A 15,975-nucleotide genomic window follows, 5' to 3' on the forward strand; every position below is an offset into this window, starting at 1 on the left:
TGTGATAAAAAGAGAACCAAAAGAAAAGAAAGAAATGTATGTATGTGTAATGTAATTCCAAAACAAAACTAAGACAAAGCCTATTTCGTAGTCAAACAGTAGAGGCTACAAATATTACGCACACTTGCACTATGAAGCGGTAAAAGCACAAGAGCATTTGCACACAGGCGCAACAGGGCCTAATATTTTCGCCACGTACTGTTTTCTAAACAAATTGAGCATGGCAATGCCAAAAAAAAGCCAAACAAACATTTAAACCGGTTAACGAAGACGCGACAGCGGCAGCGACGCCAACTGCGAGTACTCTATTATATAGATATATATGTATATCTCGCTATATTCATTCATATTGAACAAACTTTACCTTTCCTGCTGACACGAGTTTCAATGTTGAACGGCAACTGTAAACTAAAGGCGAATTCTCGTGTCGATCGGCAAAGAGCGACGAACCCAGCAGCAGCAAACACACAAGAGACAATAATGAATGCAAAAAACAAAACAAAAAAATAAGGGAAATTTATCTTAAGAGCGAGAGAGAGGAAGAGCGACAGCGTAAAACCATCAAACCAAAACCAGAAACTTTAATGCGCGCCTGAACGGCAAGGCGAGAGGGGTATATAGGACGTATTGCTAACATGAACTTATCATAGCAGCAACGGACCGATAAGAATATATACATACATACTTATAAACATACGTACATATGTGTATGTATATATAAATGTGTACGACTGCAGGACAAGCATGGGTTGCACAACGACGTTTGTTGATAAGGGCAAATATGATTTTGTTTAATCAATTAACAGTCGCAACAACTTAGACTGAATGGCAACAAAAGAGAGTGAAAAGAGATAGAGCAAGAACGTCTTAAGCTATCTGTCGCAAATGCGCGTAGGCGTATAAATGTGTGTATGTGTGTGGGTGTAAGGCTTCGATGACTTCGATGACTTTGGCGAAATCGCTAGAACAAGTTCATGGCATTGACATAGTCAGATGACCTTAACACCTTACGATAATCGTTGTGATAACACTTGCCATATACACGCACATACAAACACTGATGAAATTCCGCTGAACTTGACCCATTTGACGATAGCTACTTACACGGTGTACTTTTCATACATACATACAAATGTTCACAGACATAAGAAAAATGAAAAGAAAACCAAAACAATAAGAAAAGGAACATTGCTCACCAGTGACAGAGAGAGAGAGAGAGAGCGAGAGCGAGAGAGCAACCAAATTCCAATTTCATTCATTGCAAAAATAAAGCACAACGAATGCCGCTCAATTTTGTTCATACATGTGTGAGCACATGGCGCGCGCACACACACACACAGATACACGTGAGGCTGCCGCCGTTGACGTTGTTTAAACAAAGTAAACTCCAAAATGGGGCTGAGGATTCGTCGTGTGTCTGCCTCCTCGTTTGGTTAACTGTTCGTCCATTGATTTGACATTTTTCAAAATCACGCTAACACACACTACGACATAGCACGTGTATGTTGCAGCAAACCCTATCTATGTATATACAAATTTGCTTTACTTTGTTTTATATTGATTTTTACCAACCAGGAGGCGAATGCAAGGTGAAACAGAACGTGGGAAAATAGCTGCACATTGCAGCTGACGGCGCGACGACGAAGTCGGGGCGGCAGCACACTGCTGTTTCTTTTTTTTCTCCAGAATTTCATAATCAAGTGAAATGTAACCATCTGCTCGCGCGAGATATGGAGGCGCCCGGTTAGTTTAATGCATGTAAACAATTATTATTGGTAGCAGTGGCACGTGTAGGAATGGCATAACTATAGGATGATATCTTGCAATTGACTGTAGTTGTTGTTTTGGTTGTTTTGATTGTTTTGATTATTTATTTGTTGGTTATGTTGGATTTTCGAGCTTGTCTACACAAAAAACAAAGAAACAAAAGTATTGCCGCTTAATATGTGTGCATGGAGAAATGGCAACACAGTGAGACATTGAGAGATAGAGAGACACTTGAACACCAAACAAAAAGTACACTTACTAGATAAAGAAATCAACGAAAATAACAACAATTAACAATTTGAAAAGAGCACTCACATCTCTTCCAGACAACTTTAGTCGCGGTAACAGCGCGAACTTGAAGTTTACTCGCTTCATTGACTTACAATTTCAAACTGAAACAGCAACAACGATGAAAAGCGTAGACACTTTCCACCCCATTATGCACACAAGGGACAGCAACAAGAACAATATGCAAAGTCGAAAAAGGCGCTTTCATTTGCGATACGCGACAGAAAGTACGATAGCCTATCGATAAGTAAATATATCGATGATATTAAAATTGCTACACAGTAAGTACTCTTAAATAAGTATATTCAAATATGTCTCTGCTGCCGAATAGAATTAAAGGAAAAACAAATCACAAATCACAAATCAAGTTCCTGCCAAAACTAAACACTCAACTGTAAATTATTTTGAACAATTCCCAGAAAAGCACTATCGGAAAATAACAGAGCACTCAATTTTGATAATACGTCACTAATCTCTTACAAGTATCGGCTCTGTTAACTTTCCTTGATTCTGGCATCCTTGTTACTATAAATATCGATAGGATCACTAGATATAAAGTCGATACTCATTCGATCATAGCAACCAGCATTGCTCAGATTGTGGTCTTGATTCAAAAAGAAGACTAGAATTGTTTAAGTTCGCAACTAGTGCACAGTGTATTCAGTGCCGGGCAAGGGATAACAGCAAACAAAAAGAAAAGAAAAAAAAGCGCTTGTCTGTCTTGTTTTTTAATATTTTTTTCGTTTTTTAAATATCTGTGTACATATGTACATATAATTTGCTCCATCTATACTTTACGTGTGTGTTGCCCCAGGATCCCGCCGCATTCGATTTTGCGGGCTACCGAAAATTGAAAATTTTGTGTTTCCTTAAACGTTTTCGAATTAAAAACCAATTTGCCTGTGCAATTTTGGGTAAGTAAAATTTTCATTTTCGTATAGTTCTTATGTAAAAAGGATTGCCAAAATATACATACATAGTTGGAAATATATAAGTAAATTTGAAGATACTTGTACATATCAATATGTACATATGTACATATGTACATACATACAAGCATACAAATTTTTAGGTTTTCTGCTTTGGCATTCAAAACTGCTCTTAGGCACAGGCATCCATGAATACACACATATGCCTATACATATGCATGTATGCATAAGTACACAAGAAAAGGCGATGAACGCGAACGTCAAAAAGTAACGGTGCTTTCTGTTTGAGCGTTCGTTGCACTAGCCTCACTAACACGTCTACAAATTGAGAAGAATCAAGCAAAGTGAACGACCAACAAATTTTAAAATGGCCGCTAGTTTATAAATTTGAAAGAATAGTATAAAGCGATAGGAATAAGAAAATAAAAAAAGTAAATAAGAGCAGCAGCCACTAGAGATGAGAGCGTGCTCGGCTGACGTTTATATATTTGAAAATTAAATTAACTGAATACATAATTCTGTTTCAACAATTAGGCTATACATTTTATGTTCAAAAACAAAATACTTTTAAGGTCGACAATTTAAGTTTGGGTATGTTTTTAGCTTTAATTGTTTATTGATACTGATATTTGGTTGGCGCTACAGGACTTATTGAAGACTGCTTAGCGGCACATGGCTCTGATGCTGAGGCGTCCAATCACCTCTGGCAGCCGTCAGGCACCAGATCCGTACGACCAATTCTTGGAGAGCCGATGCATGTATCGTAAGCACACGGCCAGGGATGCATCTTGCCTGTTCCGTGTCATTGCTGAGCAGATGTATGACACCCAAATGCTACACTACGAGGTGCGCTTGGAGTGCGTTCGCTTCATGACGCGCAAGCGTCGCATTTTCGAACAGGTAAACTTAACAGCGATCTGTATTTGGTAAACTGTATATTATGGTCATATTCGTTAGCATGTGCGTGGCGATTTCGATAGCTATATGCTGGAGATGGCTAAGCCTAAGACTTACGGCACCATGCTGGAGCTACGTGCTCTGTGCTGCATGTATCGGTGAGTAGACCAGTGTAAATCAGTGTAAGCCATGAGTCGAACAGTGGCTTAATTGTATTGCTTTTAGCCGTAACGTCATCTTGTATGAGCCATTCAATTTGGGCACTGCAGTCACCTATAATGATCGTTACGTGGATAACTTTCGTGTGTTCTACACAAATGAATTCCATTTTGATTCCGTCTACAAATTGGACTATATTGAAACGGCTGCGATTAGTCAGAGTTAGTTCAGATCAAGTACAAAAGAAAACCCATTTACTATATATGTATGTGTATTTTAGCAATCAGCTTTAAGCTTCTTTACAAGATGCTCTTTAAGTTGCCCGACGTGAATTTCGCTGTTGAGTCAATGCTGCATCCGCAAACATTTGAATGGGGCAGCTATGAGGTGGAGATTGATCATAGGGGCTATTTTGTGCGCATTATTTGCAATGACGGACGCTTATTCACGCTCGATTTGCCTGAGCATACCAAGTGCATACTGGAGAACTATAAGTTGTGCAATTTCCACAACAATCCTAAGCATTTGAGGAGGAACGCGCTGGAGTGCAGTTCTAGACGCGAGCTGCAGATGAACATGGATTTGCCAATCAGCAGTGTGATGGCCAACCAGAGTTCCGAGATACTGCACATGTGTCCCAATCCAATGAACTCCTGTGTGCGTCAGCTGCTCGATGATGGGATCACACCGTTCCCGTATAAGGTGGCCAAGTCCTTGGACCCTTATATGTATCGAAACATCGAGTTCGATAGCTGGAACGATCTGCGCAAGGAGGCCAAGCGCTTCAATGTGTATGCCAATGATTATAACTTCAAGGTGAGCTTTTAATGGTAACTGGTTTCTTAACTCCAATCCAAATTAACTCCACACCCAAACTCCTCTAATCCCCGGGCTTGATAATTAAAAATCGAATGCACCCGTAACCTGACTGATGCTAATCATTTGCAGGTGGGCGCCAAATGCCGCGTGGAAATAATAACCGACACCGAAAGACAACTGTACACATGCCATATTCAGAAGATTTCAGCTGATAAGTCATGTTCGGTAGTCTATATCGAACACTTCGGGAAGAAATTTTTGGTAGGCCGTCCTGCCCTTCCCACCCCCCGGCACACATTCCCACTTCCGTAATGCATCGTCTTTTATTCAATTCACTAATCATTTTATTTCTCGCTCCGATGCTCATCTTCCAGGTGCCCTATGAGTCGTTGCATCCAGTGCCACCTGACGAGTTCCGGCCATGGGCTGTGCCCTATCGCTATCAACGCCAAATGCAGCGCATGCAGCTGGCCAAGCTGGCCCAGAAGACCAAGCCCAGATGGAAGAAGACCAAGCTGTACGATGTGACCAATTACTATGAGACCAGCAGCGTGCAGTATATGCAGCTGGATTCCTGGCACGGCTGTCCGCCCATGTTGAACGAGCCTGAAGCTTTGCAGCAGCAACAACAACCGCAGCAGCTACCACAGCAGCTGCAGCAGCAATCGCAGCAACAGGTCGAGATCAATGAGACCACCGAGTTGGAGCAGCCGCAGCATTCGCGTGAGCAGCGTTTCCCGCCACGCGAGAACACCTCGCGTCCTCCGAAGCCGCATCAGAAGCCACAGGCGGCCACTGCTGCCCCCGTAATGGGAGCCACCGCGGTGCCACCACCAATGGCACCGCAGCAGGTCAATGTGCCGACGGCACAGATCGTTAATTATGTGCCCATTTCTGGGCGCGCGGCTCCATTGCCACAGCCGTGGCGCGGCGCTGCACAGCCCATGGCAGAGGAGTTTCCGACTACCATCTTTCCCGGAGCTCCGATGACTCCGGACGCTTGCATGTTTATGCATTTTGGTGGCTATGCTCCACCGCCAATTTCGCTGCAGGCATCGCCACCGTCGTTTGGAGGTGCGCCATTATTGTTCGCTCCGGCACCACCGCCGCTGGTGTCGCCGGTGACTTCGGTGATGGTGCCATCGGTGGGGGCCACCGTCACCAGCAGCAGCAGCAGCAGCACCAACAGCGCCAACATGGCAAACACCACCGCAACAACCAGTAGCCAGTACGCCATGCGCACCAGCAGCGGTGAGGATCACTTGGAGCCGAGGCGCTCGCTGCATGCCAATGGAGAGGATTTGCCGGCTGATCTGAGCACTTTGCGCTACTTCTACAACATGGGCGTCGATGTGCATATGCGCTGGTCAAACATGATGCCGCCCGATGAGCAGAGGCAGATGTTGAGCAACACGAATGCCAATCAGAACCACAACAACACGGACCAACAAGGACATGATCATAACGACGAGGCAGTTGCTCTGGTGTCGAACACTACACCGCCGCCATCGCCGGTTGCAGCAGCTGCTGTCAATCCGTCGAGGGCCTACGGCTCGGGCACAGAGACAAGCGTAGAGAAGGGTCGCGGTCGCAATAAACGTGGCGGGTTTAACAGGATGCGCGGCAAGCGTCCGGAGCAACTGCCCGATGTGGCCAAGGATGCGAATCTGTCGCATACCATGCTATTGCCGACACCCACCCCGTCGCCCAACACCAACGGGAATCAGTTCAACTTTTATCCCACTGTGATGCCGCCGGTACCACCCCTTCCGACATTGCCGCCGCCGCAGATGCCGTCACCAATTTTCTTTGCACCCCAGAAGGTGGGACAGGTAAACTATGCCCGAATTATAAGAAACTGAATGCATTTGTATTGAACCATCTTTCCCATTCTCTGTGCAGCCTCCATATGCCTGGAACATGGGTCCGCCACCGTTTGTAATGCCATTCGAGCGTCCCAAGAACGGTGCCATCGAGCAACAGCCAACTCCACCAGGTGTCTACAAACCACCACGTCACTAGGGCATCCACTCCATATTACTACTATATATCCCTATCTACATATGCTATATACATACAGCATATGCTCAAAATTTATTTAAAACAATCAGCTAAACTTAACATTTGCACAAAAGCAACGACTTTTCGAATCGCATCAAAAACAAACAACGAACTCTATACCGTTTTAAATTTGTTTAAAAATTTTGTCTTTTTTTTTTTTTAAAGAAAATTTCGAACAAATTCATTAGATATCAAATCAGTTATACTAAATCCGTAAAATGATTGCAGCAATAATTTTAAATATGTAATGCAATTTTATGCGATTTTATTAACTTACAACTTGCACATTTTCAAACTAATAGAGCAACAGAACCACAATTATAAACAATCTATTTATACATTTTATTCAAACTTATTCACTAAATTAGACTATATAACTTAACCTTTAAAAAAAAATTTGCTTGTTTATACACATTTTTTTAAAAACAAATGTTAAAACTCCTAAGCAAAAAACAAAAAAAAAATTAACAATTTATATATATATAAAAAAAATAATAAAAAAAAAACCCAAAAAAATGTAAAAAAAAGAGGTATATGTATTATATATACGAAAAAAAAAATAAAAAAATTGTAACCTTATGATAACCAATAAAAACACTAAAGACACAAAACACAAAACTGTACGGAAATGCAACTGATTGAGAGAAATTTGGCCAACGGCTCGTTTCGTTTGTACGTGGTATTTCCAAAGCTCTGCTGCCACATTTTGTGTATTGATGATGGCCAAAAGCAAATGTTAGAGCGCTTAAGTAGAAATAATAATAATTCGTAAGTAAAATCTTGCAATTAAATTTACCCAAAAAAAAAAAAACAAGAGAAGGTAAATATGAAATATAGCTTAAGTTGTTAGTCAAGTAATCTTTAGATTGTTTGATGCAGGTTGCCCATCACGCTGATGATCAGTTGAAAGAAGCTGGGAAACGCTCGACCCGCGGCCAGGCGCTGATCCCGCAACCGAACAGGCTGAGGGGAATTATAGACAGAATTGGGATTGAGACTATTCGTGAGTTTGGATCGGCATCAGACTCACGACACTCCGAGCAAAGCTCTGGCTAAGGATGAGGAGGAGGAGAAGCAGCAGCAGCAGCAGATGTAGATGCTGATGCAAAGAGAAGAAGCGCATCTTAAAAGCTCAGTTTAGATTCTTCTTCTCTTGTGGTTTTTGTTGTCTCTTGCACGCGCTGAACTTGTAACAGTTTTTATTTTTATTTAATTATATATTATTTTTTTTCTTTATTAATTTCTTCTTTTTTTTTAGACTTTTTGGATGCGCTCGGCTGTTTTGTATTTTTGTGCTCGACTATTTATGCTTACAAACTGAAAACGTTTCGCAAAAGTGTCGCATTTTTATGCTGATCTCTCAGTTCGACAAATGGGCGGCGGTACCGGCAGGCGACCTACATTCGAAGCTCGAAACTCGAATTCGATTATTGTGCTTGAGCACGCTGTCCCATGCATTAGCCTAATAATTGCTATGATTCGCATTAGGAGGACAAATAGAAATAGCCGAGAAAATGGCAATAGTTTCGACCGGAGGACAACTGATGCACGCAAAATATTAATTATATATACTCAATACGATATTTCACTAAACCCCAACTGAGGCTATAAAATTATTGCTTATTTCACTAAAAAAAAATAGAAAAAAAATAGCCTAAGATGTAGATCATCATGGTTAGTTATCTAGTGATGTATCTAAACGTGTCTATGCATATTGTATGTCTCGCTATAAGTAAGAGTATATACTTATTAGATTTAAATAAGCTTAACGAAATATGTACATTTCTGTAGGCCTCTGATAGATCCAAGTATAGCTCTTGAATTGCATTGGTCTAAACGAAATTGGTTAAATGTGATGTTTACCTGGATCTATATAAGATACAAATGTCAATAAACTAACAAAGAGCATAGCAATTTGTAAGCTAAACTCTCAGCTAGAGTTCAACAGTTATATCAATCGCTGAATCGTAGACGCTAAATCATAAACAGAATTTCTGGCCTCAAAGCTTAAACATGTCTAGATGAATATATTTGAAGCATATTCATATTATAATATTGCTTAAATCTGTTACCCTGAAACTAAAGCTTGTGTAGATTAAGATAATGTAAGAAAAAGAGCAAAACTTGTTTATGAAAAGGAAAATACGAAAGTAACTTAAAAATCAACAAAGAATTTTATGTCGAATGTGAGTCTTAAAATGCAAAGCTTATTTATGCTTGCCTTAACAAAGATATTGCTAGAATTTCGCCTTGATAGGTGTATACAAGAGATATACAGAGTATGAAGCAAATGCAAGTGTAATCAAATATAAGGAAAACATCAAAACATATTTGTAATTCTGGTAACTTCAAAGTTAACTTGGCTGAGTTTCAAATCGAATGTGAATCGCTTGATCCGAACCTTACGCTTACTTATAATTATATATGGCTGATCAGAGCTTTGTTTTTAGAATACCAAATAAATTTAAGTGTAACTAAATTCATAAACATTTTGAAAACATATTTGTAAGTCAGGTAAACTACGTGACCGATTTCACTGAATCGTAACCCGAGCCTTAAGCTATTGCTCCACTTCGAGTACGTAAGGCTAAACCTACATCAATGTTTATAGTACAAGTATATATCATATATCACATCAACAGCTATCAAAGTTTATAGAAGTTGCATATATCAGATATTAAGTGTTATATATATATATATATCATATATCATATATCATATATACTGACATCAGTGAAAGTAATATTTAGTAATTTTTTCAAATTTTCTGTTTTATTTGTTTGCAAAGAAACCTGCGCGCCCGCCTTGTGAGCGTCCAAGCTGTGTAAAAAACATAGTAACTAAGACCAGTGGAGACCAGTAGCTGGCAGCTGGCAGCTGGAAGCGGCGACAAGGACATCGTCGCTGGGCATCGTCAGCGCTGGGGTGAGGGGCGCTTAGTACGATGGGCCCGAGTAGCTGGGGCCGGACTGGCTGGGGCCGTAGCTCTGGCCGCCATAGCTGCCCTCGCGCTCGCCAGCAATGTTGGCCAGGGCGGAGAGACCATGGTTGCCGCCCTGGAGCAGCTGGTAGCCAGCACTGACGGCGGCATTATCGGCGCCGGAGGCGTACGCGGGCAGGGCTGGGCCGCCGGGGCCATGCTGTTGCGGGCCGGACACAATGGGGCCGGGCCTGCTCAGGATGTTGTGGCCCGAGCCGGATCCGTGCGAGCCCTGGCCGTAGCCCTGCTTGTTCTCATTGACAAAGTACTTCTCTGCTGGGGGCTTCACCACGTTGACGAACACAGGCTCGACCTTGACGCGACGTGGGTGGTGCTTGACGTAGACCTTGCGCAGCACGATTGCTGGGGGCTTGTGGAGCACAACTGGGGCGGGCTTGACAACCAATGGAGGATGGTTCACCAGCACCTTGGTGGGTGGGCGACGCACAATGATGGGTGCCGGACGATGGATCAGAATCTCGCCCTTGTTCTGCGGGTAGGTGATCGAGGAGGTGAGGGTGTTGCCCTTGGTGTTCACCGGCTTGTAGGGGATGTTCTGGTCGGAGCCGTAGCTGCCCTGACCGGCCTGGGCGACGCCAGCGGCATCGGCATTGCCAGCCAAAGCGCCAGCTGAGGCGCCATCGCCGACACCGTTGCCGTACTCACCGGCACCGCCGGCGGATGCAGCGGCTGCTGCGTCGCCGTCGGAGCTGGAGCTGTAGCTCTGCTGTGAGCCCGCGCCGTATGACTCCTGGTTGCCGCCAGAGCCGTAGTTCGGTTGTACGCCGTAGCTGCTAGCGCTGGCACATGCCTACGAGAGAGAATGAGAGAGAGAGATAGAGAAGCAGAAAGAGAGAGAGAGAGAGAGAGACAGAATGAGATAGCGAATCAATGAGCTGCAGCTGTGATCTCTGCGCTTAGCTGAGATGTGGAGCAAGTGGGTCATCGACCGATCAGCCGATTGACTGTTGGACTGTTCGACTGGGCGTATTCGTTACGTACAATTAAGCAGGCGGCTAGCGCCCATATGATGCTCTGTCTGTTCATCGTTTCCAGTCCCAGTTGGCGGTGTCGAACTCGAGTGGCTCGTTGTGCGACCGTCTGCTGTCTTCTGCTGCCTTAGCTGGCTCTGTGATTTCTTTAAATATGCTGCCATCGAATGGTCGCCCTATGGTACGTGACATTTGGCCCGGTGGGGCCCGTTGCTGCTGCTGCCGGTTGCCGCTGTTCCGCTCCAGCTTGGCCGCATTGTTGTTGCTATTGCCCACGCCAGCTAGCCAGCGAACATGGCCAAATGCTGATTACGCTCGCACGCATCTCGGTGCGCATATCTCGGCGTGTTACGTCGAAAGCAACAACAATTCGAACAGCCATATTATAGCAGCCCATCAGCCAACAATCCGCAAACAACATCTCGTGCATCGTGCGCCGTGCCCTGACACATAAGCCATATCGAGGTTTGCCACAACAGCACAGCACAGCACAGCACAGAACTGAGCAAAACCGACTGTCTGAGTGCAGATTGTGATTGCCAAATGGCAATTCAACAGTTCCGCATTGAAAGCGCCAAGCGATTAGTGGCAGCAGCCCGCAGCTGATCGCCGCTGGGCGAGTGCGTGGCCCATGTCGAGTTACAAGCTCCAATTCACCAGCTCCGGTTCCCAACTCCCTTATCTGACACTCCTAGCCAACGGATAGATCATATGAGTATAAGAGTTAGCACGATATTGCAGTTAGAGCTGTATTAGGGAGGGGCATACACTGCAAACAAAAGTTTGGTGTCTAGTTCTAGGCAACTCTATTTAGTTATGGCTAATGTGGCTATAAAATGACATTTAACATTAACTTCATACACTGCAAGAAACTTAGGGGTATTCATATTAAAGCAGAATCTTGAAGTTTGAGCAGCTATAAATTATTCTATTATTTTTATATTTGTGTATGGATTTTGGGATTTTACTTTACCATACACTATACTCATAGGTGACGTGGCTTTGGGCATACTTAATTGTCATTTTTTTAATATATACACTGCAAACAATTTATGGGCACTTGTCTGGTAAACTTTGAGCAGCTCTCAGATCCCTAGAAAATTTATATCTATAGTGGTTTTTGGTATATTAAATTCGCATAGAGCTTACAATTTATGCACTGCAAACAATTAAGACCATTTTTTGTACATATTTTAGATTTGTAGATCAGAGAGAAACATAATTTGGTATTTTTTGATTAATATATATATATATATTTTTTTTTTTTTTTTTTGCACTTATCATCAATGAGAATCAAGTTTTTGTCCAGCTCTAGGCACCTTTTTGTATTCAAAACTGAAGTGACTTTAGGCACGTTAAATTGACAGAAAACTTCAATTTTATACACTGCAAACAATTGGTCTATATGTTATTAATTGTTATTAATTGTTGGACTATAGCAATTTGAATATATTATGAGAGATGTGGTTCTAGAGTTAAGATTAGCTTAAAGAGAGTTAAGATTAGCCTAAGGTTAGCTTAAAACTAGCTATAAGATTCTATATATATTGTTGAAACATTAGCTATAAAACTTATATATAAAGCATATATGTACATACATATTTATATATAGACTTTAATATGTAAAATAAATGTTTTAAATATACGGATATTATATAAAATATAACTATTATTATTATATTTATAAATAATCCAGGAAACTCTATTTAGGATATACAATAGATATGTGCATAAAAGAAAAATAAACGACAGCATTTCTCAAATTTTTCAAGCTAAAACCGAATTCCGTTTCAAGCCAAGTTTCGTTGGTTTATAGCCTAGCATCATATCACCATTAATATAATACAAAACTAGTGTCAAGCTCACTCTTAAGTTTTAATCTTTAGTGAACATTACAGCTACGGCTTTAAGAATTACCATGTCTGATACTCCATAGTATCTGGGTAAAGTATTATATCGCATTCATGCTAGAAAAGAACGTCACATATGTATAATTATCTCCATATGTATTTATATATACCGAGCTATAAATATATATACAAATATTTATATACATTTTATAAGTCGTATAATCGCAGTTCTATAAACTGTCAACGACAGCTGAATTTCTAAAATCAAAAAAGAAAACGCTGCAAAAACAGAAAAGTGTTCAAGTATTCAGCGCTTTTTCGATCTTGGCCCATTTGTTGTCTATGTTTTCGATACGATTTAAGTGCAATATCTGAAACCGAATTGAGTAACACAAATCGAGAAATGAACAAATAGTCTATTGCATGGGAAGTTAAGAGCTGTAGAAATGCATGCAAAATTATGTTAAGGTTCTGCTAGAATATTACAGAGAATATTTCAGAGGAGCTCTGGAAAGATGTAAATTGTTGATATAATAAAGAAATGAGCTTGTTCTTAGGAAAGGAGAGTTATTCCTAGAGCTTAAAGTATACTCATTGAAACCAAGTTGTTTCAGAGGATCAGGAATCAGGAATCAAGAGCTATGAAGATCTCCTTGCTGTCCTTGGGACAACGAATTTTCTTGTGAAAATGAGAACATGAGAAATCTTGTAGAAACCAAGGATTTTTAATGAAATACTAATAGGAAATTCCTGAAGCCAAACAACTTTTGATATTCTAGGATATTCATAGTAATTGAGACTACAAAATTTGATTCATTAAAAAAGAATTTGTTGGGATTTTTGGTTTTTGTATTTTAGTCTTTTTTATTTGCATTAGAAAAAAAAACAAATTTGTTAAATTAAACACCCTCCAGCAGGGCAGCGGACGGACTGCGCGGCAAGTGGCCAGCGGTGCTCGCTTAGTAGTTGGATCCACCATAGGGAGCGGGGCTGGCATAGAGGGGAGAATCAGCGCCGGCGGCGTAGCTGTCGGAACTGGAGCCGGAGTGGCTGGGGCCGGAGGCACCGTGGCCGCCGTAGGACGGTCCCTGGTTGTAGGACTGTGGCTGGCTGTAGGACTGAGGCTGCTGGTAGACGGGGGCAACCACTGGGGCCAGAGGTGCCTCGATCTTCTTGCCTGGCTTGTAGACCTTCACGTAGACGGGGTTGAGGCTCAGTGGCGTGGGCACCTTGTTGATGACCTCCTGCTGGTAGATGACCGAGGGCTTGATCTTGTAGATGACGGGATTGCCGCGCACCACAGTCGGTGGGCCGCTGTTCACATGGGCGGGTGGTGCGCCGGGCTGGTGCACAATGATTGGGGGCAGGGGCTGTGTGGCGATCACCTGATGGTTGTTGTGGCCCGATGGCACCAACAGGGAACGGAACAGATGCTGATCAACGAACTGGGGCGAGACCACATTGATCTTGCCCTGACGAATGTTGCTGGCCAAATTGTTCTCGGCCAGAGATTCGGCGATATCCTCAGAGTTCTTCAGCTTCTGGTAGGTGGGATTGTTGTTCAGCGCCTGCAGCTGAGCCTGGACGCGGCCCAAGCGGCGTGCCTCCTCCGGCGAGGGCTGGATCTCGGCCTGGGCTGTCAGCTGATTCGACGAGGCCTGCGAGCCACCGGTGGCGGCATTCACATACTCATCCAAGCCGGCCGATGGACCTCCGGGCAGATACGGCAGCGGACCGCCAGCACCACGACCATAATTAGCGCTCACCAGCTAAAAGAACAAATGAAACGAGATGCGATTGATAAGAATTGGTTGCCTTTTTTTGCAGTTTTTTTTTTCAGAATTAGAGAGTTGAAGTGGGTGTTGGTAGAGTCGGTAGAGACGCTAGAGTCGGGAGTATATATTTTTTTTGTTTTTTTGTGGGTTTTACATACCGGTGCGGCGGCGACGGCGAAAAGCCCAAACCAGAGACCAAGTTGCATTTTGTGTGATGTCAGACGTCTACTGTTCGTTGGTTGGCACTTGAGCTTGGTCTTTATAGCGGGCCTATGGCATCGGTGTGGCGCTTTTATATCGCGCTCACGTTGCCACAACCATCATGGCCCCGGCTACGTGATCTTTGCGATGCCATTGCGCCAACGATTTACATTTCCGATTTCAAATTTTTGTCGCACCGCCCAGCCGTTGGACGAGAGTCGATGCGACGCGATGCGACGCGATGCGACTCGACTCGACTCGACTCGACTCGAACTCTTGTTCTTCTTGTTGTACATCTCATTGCTGCTGCTTGGCCAATGGCCAAGATCTCAGTCGCTGTCTGCAATGCTCGTGCTCTGTCTCAGTATCTGCGTGAGCTCTTTGTGACAGCTTGGACTCGCCCGACACACGCACACACACACACAAACACGCCCATTATAATAATTGACAGTTGGCATAAATTGATCTTCAAGTGATCTTCGTATACAATTTTGCCTGTTTCGAGTCTTATCGAATACATACATATATCTTATCACTTCCAACTGTAAGCTTTAAATCTACTCCAACTATCTGTGATTAAAGTAGCAGGCGGAACCGTGCAAATCCAACGAGTGCAATTTATCTGGAACTAGCTAGAATATCTAAGTTATATATGTATATATATGTATATAGATATGTTTGTATATATGTCTGTATATCACCTTCAGAAATTCCATTGCACGAAAATTAAACAACAAGAATTTTCGTTCTGGCTCTAATGATGTGGCACAATTGATTGTCTCTTCCAAATTCATTCTTATTTTTGGCAATTATCTGAAAGCACGGAGCAAATGTTGCTTTAGCTATGCAAATTCGCTAGTGAATCCAAGTAAAATGCAGTTAAAGTTCGGTTATTTCTCTAATATTGCATATTCCTCTATTAGTTAGAGTTTGACACATGGCAAAAGTCAAAGTTTTCACCTAGGCCTGAGGCACGCATCGATGCACCAATACATAGACATTTGCACCCATACATAGGCATGATCAGTAGCTATATAACAGCTCACAGCATTATTTGAATGGTAAGTAAGCTAATCGATAAGTTTCTTGGGCCTTAATTAGCAAAACTTCTTCACTTTGTAGGGATTTCCCAATCCCTACGATTTTGTAGGGATTTCCCAATCCCTACGATTTTGTTATTAATTTCCCATTCTCTCATTCATGGTTTCTTAGCTCATTTTCAGACTTGTCTTTGACTAGCTTTTACCCTATGATACT

At 42.5% G+C, this 15,975-nt stretch overlaps 4 protein-coding genes across 11 annotated transcripts in view; 1 reads left to right on the plus strand and 3 right to left on the minus strand.

The window, feature by feature from the left end:
• The window catches only part of LOC108657162 (solute carrier family 41 member 2), a 33,826-nt gene extending 31,552 nt beyond the window's left edge, over positions 1-2,274 (minus strand). For 2 of the 7 annotated variants that reach the window (XM_089265180.1, XM_030386947.2), the window contains exon 1: positions 2,083-2,240. Coding sequence is in view for 1 of the 7 variants with exons in the window: in XM_089265181.1 (XP_089121307.1) it covers positions 2,151-2,263 (113 nt within the window). In the remaining 6 variants the exon portion in view is untranslated. Of the gene's footprint in view, positions 1-364; positions 384-2,082 lie in introns of those variants that run through there. The other 5 variants (XM_089265181.1, XM_089265177.1, XM_089265178.1 and 2 more) reach the window with 5 other exon arrangements.
• Positions 2,275-2,616: 342 nt separating this feature from the next.
• Positions 2,617-7,538, plus strand: otu (ovarian tumor). Of its 2 annotated transcripts, XM_018110089.3 has the most exons (8): positions 2,617-2,969; positions 3,630-3,884; positions 3,942-4,039; positions 4,107-4,261; positions 4,321-4,856; positions 4,989-5,120; positions 5,234-6,691; positions 6,762-7,538. In XM_018110089.3, the coding sequence occupies exons 2-8, from the start codon at positions 3,657-3,659 to the stop codon at positions 6,879-6,881; spliced, it is 2,727 nt and encodes a 908-aa protein (XP_017965578.1). In that variant the 5' UTR covers positions 2,617-2,969; positions 3,630-3,656; the 3' UTR covers positions 6,882-7,538. The 2 variants fall into 2 exon arrangements, with proteins under 2 accessions (XP_017965578.1, XP_089121298.1); XM_089265172.1 differs by lacking the exon at positions 4,989-5,120 and having other exon boundaries at positions 2,618-2,969.
• A 2,127-nt stretch (positions 7,539-9,665) lies between these two features.
• Cp38 (Chorion protein 38) lies at positions 9,666-11,062 on the minus strand. The gene is made up of 2 exons (XM_018110095.3): positions 10,903-11,062; positions 9,666-10,711 (listed from the first exon to the last, which is right to left on the minus strand). Exons 1-2 carry the CDS (start codon positions 10,945-10,947, stop codon positions 9,857-9,859), a joined length of 900 nt encoding a protein of 299 aa, XP_017965584.1. The 5' UTR covers positions 10,948-11,062; the 3' UTR covers positions 9,666-9,856.
• A 2,517-nt stretch (positions 11,063-13,579) lies between these two features.
• On the minus strand, positions 13,580-14,835 carry Cp36 (Chorion protein 36). The gene is made up of 2 exons (XM_018110096.3): positions 14,676-14,835; positions 13,580-14,511 (listed from the first exon to the last, which is right to left on the minus strand). The coding sequence occupies exons 1-2, from the start codon at positions 14,721-14,723 to the stop codon at positions 13,702-13,704; spliced, it is 858 nt and encodes a 285-aa protein (XP_017965585.1). The 5' UTR covers positions 14,724-14,835; the 3' UTR covers positions 13,580-13,701.
• Between the last annotated feature and the right edge of the window lie 1,140 nt (positions 14,836-15,975).

The sequence above is a fragment of the Drosophila navojoa genome, chromosome X (assembly GCF_054131105.1).
Source record: "Drosophila navojoa isolate 15081-1374.11 chromosome X, UAZ_NAV_1.0, whole genome shotgun sequence".
Classification (NCBI taxonomy): Eukaryota; Metazoa; Arthropoda; class Insecta; order Diptera; family Drosophilidae; genus Drosophila; species Drosophila navojoa.

Bases quoted from the DNA above. Each gene is read 5' to 3' on its own strand.
- Cp36 (XM_018110096.3), bottom strand. From the start codon at position 14,723: ATGCAACTTGGTCTCTGGTTTGGGCTTTTCGCCGTCGCCGCCGCACCG. The intron at 14,512-14,675 runs GTATGTAAAACC...TTGTTCTTTTAG, and splicing joins TCGCCGTCGCCGCCGCACCG to CTGGTGAGCGCTAATTATGG.
- otu (XM_018110089.3), top strand. From the start codon at position 3,657: ATGGCTCTGATGCTGAGGCGTCCAATCACCTCTGGCAGCCGTCAGGCA. The intron at 4,040-4,106 runs GTGAGTAGACCA...TATTGCTTTTAG, and splicing joins GCTCTGTGCTGCATGTATCG to CCGTAACGTCATCTTGTATG. The intron at 4,857-4,988 runs GTGAGCTTTTAA...AATCATTTGCAG, and splicing joins CCAATGATTATAACTTCAAG to GTGGGCGCCAAATGCCGCGT.
- Cp38 (XM_018110095.3), bottom strand. From the start codon at position 10,947: ATGAACAGACAGAGCATCATATGGGCGCTAGCCGCCTGCTTAATT. The intron at 10,712-10,902 runs GTACGTAACGAA...TCTCTCTCGTAG, and splicing joins CGCTAGCCGCCTGCTTAATT to GCATGTGCCAGCGCTAGCAG.